Source organism: Bison bison, unplaced genomic scaffold, assembly GCF_000754665.1.
Source record: "Bison bison bison isolate TAMUID 2011002044 unplaced genomic scaffold, Bison_UMD1.0 scf7180017864472, whole genome shotgun sequence".
In the NCBI taxonomy this organism is placed as follows: domain Eukaryota; kingdom Metazoa; phylum Chordata; class Mammalia; order Artiodactyla; family Bovidae; genus Bison; species Bison bison.
In genome coordinates, this window is record NW_011495033.1 from 9,610,549 (window position 1) to 9,618,314 (window position 7,766).

At 51.5% G+C, this 7,766-nt stretch overlaps 1 protein-coding gene and 1 non-coding gene across 2 annotated transcripts; both read right to left on the minus strand.

Moving 5' to 3' along the window:
• Positions 1–1,011: 1,011 nt before the first annotated feature.
• On the minus strand, positions 1,012–5,422 carry CCL16 (chemokine (C-C motif) ligand 16). Its single transcript, XM_010861514.1, has 3 exons — positions 5,140–5,422; positions 2,242–2,362; positions 1,012–1,795 (listed from the first exon to the last, which is right to left on the minus strand). The coding sequence occupies exons 1-3, from the start codon at positions 5,207–5,209 to the stop codon at positions 1,684–1,686; spliced, it is 303 nt and encodes a 100-aa protein (XP_010859816.1). The 5' UTR covers positions 5,210–5,422; the 3' UTR covers positions 1,012–1,683.
• Positions 1,100–1,171, minus strand: TRNAG-CCC. The gene has a single exon. It is a non-coding gene; the product is annotated as a tRNA-Gly (tRNA).
• Positions 5,423–7,766: the final 2,344 nt, after the last annotated feature.

The window sequence follows — 7,766 nt, forward strand, 5'->3', positions numbered from 1 at the left end:
TTCCCTTTGGACAATGCTCCAGGGCTGGTTTCTCAGGTCCGAAGTTCATCTAAGAGAGAGTCTGATTGGTCAGCTGGGGTCAGGTGGCGTCTGGGTGGGTTAGCATCAGTTGGGGTCGGGGAGCAGGCAGGCAGGATGATGTAGTACCACGGGCGGCCACTGGGGGCAGGCTTGGGTCAGTTTAGCAGAATCCAAGTCATTGGAAGACCAGTCTTCCCAATGATCACTTCACCAAATTCGTTTCTCTATAGGGCTTTAGTCAGGGCTTTTGCCTGACTTTGCTTTGCCTTCACAACACCATTTTGGGGGAATGTTGGACTTTGTCTGAGTCCACTCCCTATTGTTGAGCTGGGGACAGAGAGGTAAGGAGGAGGGGGAAAAAATAATCCACGTCTGGAAAAAAAATAAAGTGAAAGTGTTAGTCACTCAGTCACATCCTGCTCTTAGCCATCCATGGACTGTCACCTACCAGGCTCCTCCGTCTGTGGAATTCTCCAGGCAAGACTACTGGCGTAGAATGCCATTACCTTCTCCAGGGGATCTTCCCTAAGCCCAGGAATCGAAGCCAGGTCTCCTGCATTGCAGGCAGATTCTTTACCATCTGATGTACCAGGGAAGCCCCCGACCTCTGGCCTCAGTGCTATATAAAAGCTCCAGTTCCCCAAATGGAGAAATTTCTCAGGGGAATGTGAAGACCCTGAAAAAACTGAGATTAAGTTTCTGCCATCCCAGCAGAAAGGAGGCAGGGAGTTAGAAACGAAGTTGGTAATAAAGGAAATTGTGTTTACTGAATGGTTGAGTTTTGGACCAGGATTTTCACCCCCAGCCTAGCCAAATGCCCTTCCAGCTTGCAGTGGGAGGGACCTAGGGATTGACACCTCCTCTTTCGTTTCAGTACCATCTGTACCCACATCACCCTGGGGAAGACCCAATATTGGGGAATTCAGCAAAGCCTCAGCAACAGGGACAAAAATCATTAGCATTTGACAATTCCCATAAGAAAAGGTTAGGTTTTTTGTTTTTAATTTTTATTTATTTGGCTGCCTTGGGTCTTAGTTGCGGCATGAGGGGTTTTTTAGTTGCAACGTGTGGGATCTAGTCCCCTGACCAGGGATTGAACCTGGGCCCCTGCACTGGGAGCACAGAGTCCTAGCCACTGGACCATCAGGGAAGTCCCAAAAGGTTAGGTTTTAAAAGAAAAGCATAATAGAAGAAAAAAGAGATCTAGACAAAGGATAAGGGTAGACAGGAAAAGTCAAGAGTCCCGTGAGTCTTTTAATGAGTGGGAGGCCAGAGAGAGCCAGAGGTGGTTTGGCTGTTGGGAGGCAGGACGTGATCGTTCAGGACGGGCTGGTGCATCGGAGGGAGGTGAGGGTCTGAAGCAGGACAAGGAGGAGGATGTGAAAGTGCTGTGCTGAGCGTTAAGGATGTATCCCTGCCCTCCCCCTCAACCTTGGCATTTCCTCCGGAGACTGAGAATATATTCGAAATGCTTTACTTTTTTGAATCTCTGGCCTCTTTCTCTGAAGGTGACTCTTGTCATTCAGACCACAAGGTTGCCTGCGTTTTCACGGGATTACGCCTTCCCCCCGCCCCCGTCGAACTTGGGCTCTGTTAGAGGCCTGACCACCACGGCGAGTTGTGGATCTGGGCTTGACCTTCCTCCCATCTGGTGATGTTAACCTAGGCCAACCTCCTGGAATGCCGCGGATGAAGTCTGGGATCCTTGATGTACTCTTGGACCCAGTCATTGTTGGGGTCGGTACAGACCTCTCGTTTCCGCTTGGTGATGAAGCTGTGGGGGCAGAGTTAGACCATCAGGGGCCCTGGAGCAGTTAGGGGTCCAGTCCACACGCTCCCCCTCACTTCTAGCTCACTGGGGGCTTGCTTCATGCCCTGTACCATCTCCCTAGGCCTCCCTCTGTCTGGGTCCCCTCAAAAAACTCCCCTCTCTGGCCTCTAGACCTCATCGTCTCTTCTTTCAGCCCCTCTCCATTCAGCCTAGACCCTCAGGCTCGAGTTCCATTATGGCCACCATTTCTTGGACCACATGAACCAGCCACGTGCCTCTGTAAGGTGGCAAAGTCTAGAACAAACCCCAGGCCTGTCCCATGAGAGTCAAAGCCCAGGCCCTTAACTGCTGCTCCCCTGTTCTAGCATGGAGACTTGGTTCTGTGTACCCCGATCCAGCCTTGGGCTCCCCTTCCCGCTGCCTGTAAATGTCTGCAGGACGGTGCTTACACGATTGCCGGCAGGTGACAGTTGAGGGCCTGTCTGTATCCCACCACCAGTTTCCTCGGCAATACTTTCTCATGATACTTCAGGCAGCAGGTGGGTGGGGGGTTCACCGACTCAGGAATTTCTGAGGGGATGACATTGAAAGCTGAGTTAAGAAGGCAGAGAGGAAGCCCATGGCTGCCCACCTCCATCTCCCATCTCTTGCATTTTGTCCGTTCTTCTGATGGCAAAGCCATCTGTCAGCAGGGATTGGTGGTAGCTTGATGGGTAACAGACAAGAGAAAAAGATGAATCTTCTGCAGATCTTTCAGCCTCATCTGAGGCTGAGCTTCATCAAGTACAAAGGACTGGGGGATTCACATTTGCTGATGAACTTGACTGGGCAAACATATATTGAGCTCCTATTACAAGCCAGGCTCTATGGGAGTTAGAACATGTGGAAGACACAGTCACTACTCTTGTGTCCCCTTATAGACCAGTCTGGGTGAAAAAGCAAAGTGAACAGATAAGCACTACAATGGGATAGAGTAGATTTTGACGCAAGGGGCCATGGGAACAGAACGAGGAGCACCTGACCCAGTCTGGCTGGTTGAGGAAGAAGTCCCGCAGCAGGTGATGTCTGAGCTGATTCCTGAGGGATGAGCAGGACTTAGGCAGACAGAGGGGTCATGGGATCTGGAAGAAAGAAATATATGGAGGCCTGAGGTGGGGGAAGCCCAGCGTGTCTGGGAGGATGGAGCAGTTCCAGGAGCCACAGTGCAAGGTGGGAAGGAAGAAGTAGGAAGAGGATATTAAAGAGGGCGGGGAGGGCTGCACCCCTTCTGAACTATGTCAGGGAGCCTGCATTCTGTCCTAGAGGCACCAGAGAAGCTGAGGTAGGGGGGAAGCTGAGATGCAAGGATGAGCAGGAGATGTTAGGGCAAGGGGAAAAGGCTTGTATTTAAGTTTTGGGGCCAGACAGCATGGGTTGGAGTCTTGACTAAATGACTTGAATCACGGGCAAATTTCTTAACCTCTCTGGATGCCTTCACCCATTAAATGAAGGTGAAAAAGCTCCATCCTACACAGCAGGGGAAGGAGAAGGCAGGATGAATTGAGACAGTGGCATTGACATATATATGCTACCATGTATAAAACAGAGAGCTAGTGGGAAGCCGCTGTATAACCTAGGGCGCTCAGCTCAGTGCCCTGTGATGACCTAAAGAGGTGGGATGATGGGTGGGAGGGAGGCCCAAGAGGGCGAGGATGTGTGCAAACATACAGCTGATTCACATTGCGAACAAAACATTGTAAAACAGTTATTCTGCAAGTAACAAAATATCCTATGCTACACCATAATGAAACAATATTTAAAAAGAATGCATATGTATGTATAACCAAATCACTTTGCTGTATAACAAGAATTAACAACACTGTAAATCAACTATACTTCAATAAAAATAAATCAATAATAATAAAAAGAAGTTATGTCCTAGGATCGTGGTGAGGATGAGTTGAGAAAATGCTTGCAAAACCCTTAACTCAGAGTCTGGTGTAGAAAGTGTCAGCGCTTGTGATTAAGAGCTGATGGTAGGGAGAATGGATACATGTGTAAGCATGGCTGAGTTCCTTCCCTGTGCACCTGAAACTATCACAACATTGTTAATGGCTGCACTCCAATACAAAATAAAAACTTTTTCTTTTTTTTTAAAAGAGGTAATGGTAGTAATGGCCACTCTACTGGCTTGGAAAGTATTTTCTCTCCCTCTCTGACACTCCCAGGAGGCCAGACTTGGTTGGTTGGTAGCACTGTGTCCCCCTTGAGCTCCCCTGACTGCTCATCATTCAAGGATATCACCTTCCCCAGCCCCGAGACCTGCAGAGTGCAAATCCCTGACCAGTAGGTGGCAAAACTTGAGACGTCTCCAGGGCACCATTTGGCTGATCCATGCTTTGGCTGGGCCATTTTTCTTCCTGCCTGACCTTCCCGAAGGGCAATATTGCCCCCTCCCACCCCCAGGAGGCGCCTCTACCCACAGTGGCCCTGGTTCTTTAAGGCGACGTTTACAGGGATCAGGGGCGTGCTGAGAGTATGTGGGCAGATTACATGGTGTGTGTGACCCTCGCTCCCCCGAGGGTTCACAAAGGCAGAATCCAGCCAGACTACGTGCCAAGGGCAGCCTTAGGGAGAAAGAAAGGGCCATTAAAGGCGGGTATGTACTGAGAGATGGCCTGAGTCTCTGGTCCCTTGCCTGTCACCAGCCCTCATAAATGCTGGTAGAGGCAGAGCCCATGCATCTGTCTCATGGCTACAAAGCCTTTCAATCTCCTTCAACCCCTTTTCTCTTTTCTACAAACTTTTTTAGCCCTAGGCTGGGAGATGGAGCCAAGGGCCCAGAAATCCCCAAATGGCACATGTGGGCATCCCACTGGGGCGTCTCTTGGTTGCCATGGCAGTCCCAGAAATCTACAACAGATCCTGCCCACAAGGGGTGTCTAGATTCAGACTCCCCGTTCTGGGCTTAGCCCCAAATCTCCCTCCACCGGCCTCCCTGACTCCCTCGGTCCTGCCCTCCCAGAGCAGGCGTGGCTTTTCCCACCCACTTGCCTCGCCTTCCTCCTCATCACATACGTTTGTGATTGTCCCTTCTGCTCCTTCCTTGGCTCTTCCTCCTAAACGATCATTCCTGCTGTGTCCTCAGGACTCCTGACGTGACCTCGACCCAGCTTCCTGAGACTGCCCAGCCCCAGCAGCTCTGGAGCGCAGCTCAGCTCTGCTTGCCAGGGGCCAGTGTGCAGCAGCGTGGGTGCAGGTGGGGGCCTGGGGCTGATGACGGAGGCCTGAGAGCACTCTCGGCATCACCCTGGCCTGCTCCCTGTTCCCTTGGCTCAGTGCCGCCCTCCAGGGGCAGGTGGACTCACTTGGCTGACTGTGAACAACAGAAGTGATGGTGAGAATGAGGAGAAAGAGGGCAGCCACGGAGACCTTCATCCTCTCAGTGGGCAGTCAGGCTCCCGGGGGAGGCTGGGCGGACACAGTCTCCTTCCTTGCTGGTCACCCACGCGGGGCCCTCAGCTCTCTGGACTCTGACCACTTCAGAGTGGGTGGAGGAAGAGAGACGACGGTCCTCCCTTCCTGTTTGCTAAAAGGGAGGGCAGTGGAGGGTGGGGTCTGGTGCACAGTTGAATTTGCTAATATTTGCATCTGCATGGAGGAAAAGAGAAAGGGAAGAACATGCGCTGGGTGTCAGCTCCCTTCAGGCCCTATTTTACTTAAATTCACAGAGGGGAGTAGAGACTTTATTCCCGTTTTGCAGATGAGGCCCCTGAGGCTTAGAGAAGCTAAATAAGTCTCACGTGGGTAGGAGGCAGAGGCTGTTTAGTCACTAAGTCGACTCGACTCTTTGTGGCCCCATGGACTGTAACCCACCAGGCTCCTCTGTCTGCGGGGTTCTCCAGGCCAGAATACCGGAGTGGGTTGCCATGCCCTCCTCCAGGGGATCTTCTCGACCCAGGGATTGAACCTACGTCTCCTCCATTGACAGGCGGATTCTTTACCACGGAGCCAGATAGGCAGTCCTGGAAACAGAATCTGTGTGGCTTCATCGAGTTCCCCGCCCCCATCTCTACTTTGGGAAAGAAGAGGGGAGGTTGAACCGACCTTTTCCCCAGGTGATCAGTCTTTGGAAGGCCAACAGAAAGCAGGGTTAGAGAGAGCACAGACTGAGGCAAGGGTAGGGTTTAGTGACCTCGGAAAAGAGTGTCCCCCTCGCCCCCGTCCAAGGACACACGATGGAACTCACACTTTCTTGTTGCAGATTACGTCACTAATACTCTTCCCCCATTCCTAAAGGGTCAGATCTTTGGGTCCCTGTTTGCTGAAATGTTTGTCTCATTTGTTGATGCTCTCATTTACCTCTTCGGACTTTGTACTGGGAACCAGTTTCAGGTCTAATCAGCTGATCCCTCCTGGGTGCCCTCGTGCGTGCGGGTAAAGTCTCTTCAGTCATGTCCAAATATTTGCGACCCCAAGGACTGTAGCCCGCCAGGCTCCTCTGTCCTTCGGACTCTCCAGGCAAGAATACTGGAGTGGGTTGCCGTATCCTCTTCCAGGGGATCTTCCTAACCCAGGGATCAAACCAGCTTCTCTTAGGTCTCTGGCATTGGCAGGCGAGTTCTTTACCCCTAGCGTCACCTGGGAAGCCTGGGTGCCCTCAGTGTGGGTTAATCCAATCTGCCACCGTGGTCAATCATGGCCAGCAGAGGGCTGTCCAACACGGTGAACCTGACAACCTGCTTCTGGGTCCCAGAGTTCCAGCTTCCGCCCTTGGCTTTGGCTAAAGCTGGACTTGCCCCCTCGGGCTTCCCTGGCGGCTCGATGATAAAGAATCCGCCTGCAATGCAGGAGTCGCAGGAGACGCAGGTTCAATCCCTGGGTCGGGAAGATGCCCTGGAGGAGGGCATGGCAACCCACTCCAGTAGAGGGGCTTGGTGGGCTACAAAGCGACTCAGCATGGGCCCATGGACCTGCCCCTCAGTATCTTCTCTTTTCAGACTGCCTCAGAACCCTGTTCCAGGCTGAAGGCAGCTTTCAGAGAAGAAATGAAAGAGGGGATTTGCTCTTTGATGGACTGTGACCTCTAGAGGCATGAGGGAGTGTTTCAGGAGATGGCAGTTGTGGGGGACGGGGCGTGGGGAAATAAGGATCTCGAAAATCCTTGTGGGTCTTGTTGTTTGGCAAGATTGCTTATAAAATAGGGAAAAGCAGGCAATGCAATTAGTCCTGGTGGGTTCAAGGCAGTTAGTGGTGGTAAAGCTGTGGCTTTTTATGAGGGTAGCGGGGTAGGTATATGAGATAACCCTTAACCTCTGTGTGTGGAGGAGAGGAGGTATGAGGAAGCCTGCTTCAGACACCCTTGGTCTTTATGGAGGGCTGGAGACCAGGGAGGGTGGTCATCATGTCTACACTGGGTGTGCTCTTCCTCTGTGTATGCAGAGCTCCTTGAACCTGGAAGATGGGTCTGAGAGCCTTTGGGGTCAGCTGGAACATAAGCTTCCTCTTGGTTCCTTTCTCATTCCGTCTATCCACCCATCCACCATCCATTCATCCACCCATCTATGCATTCATCCATCCACCCATTCATCCACCATCCACTATCCATCCATCCACTCATCTATCTATCCATCCGTTTATGCATCCATCCACTCATTCATCCACCATCCATCCATCCATCCACCCACTGATCTATTCATCCATTTATCCACCCACCCATCTATGCATCTATCCATCCACCCATCCATCTATGTACCATCCATTCATTCATCTATGCACCATCCATTCATTCATCTATGCATTCATCCATCCACCCATTCATCCACCATCCACTATCCATCCATCTATGCATGCATGCATGCATCCATCCATCTACCCACCCACCCACCCATCCATCCATTTCCTGAGCACCTGATGTGGGCCAGACTTTTTGCTATGCCTTGTGAAGTACACAAAAATGAATAAAACAATATAGTGCAACCTGATGTGTGTATGT

Excerpts from the sequence above, each read along its gene's own strand:
- CCL16 (XM_010861514.1), bottom strand. The coding sequence starts at position 5,209 with ATGAAGGTCTCCGTGGCTGCCCTCTTTCTCCTCATTCTCACCATCACT. Across the intron at positions 2,363-5,139 it reads TGTTGTTCACAGTCAGCCAA|AAATTCCTGAGTCGGTGAAC; the intron begins GTGAGTCCACCT and ends TCATCCCCTCAG. Across the intron at positions 1,796-2,241 it reads TGTCACCTGCCGGCAATCGT|CTTCATCACCAAGCGGAAAC; the intron begins GTAAGCACCGTC and ends CTGCCCCCACAG.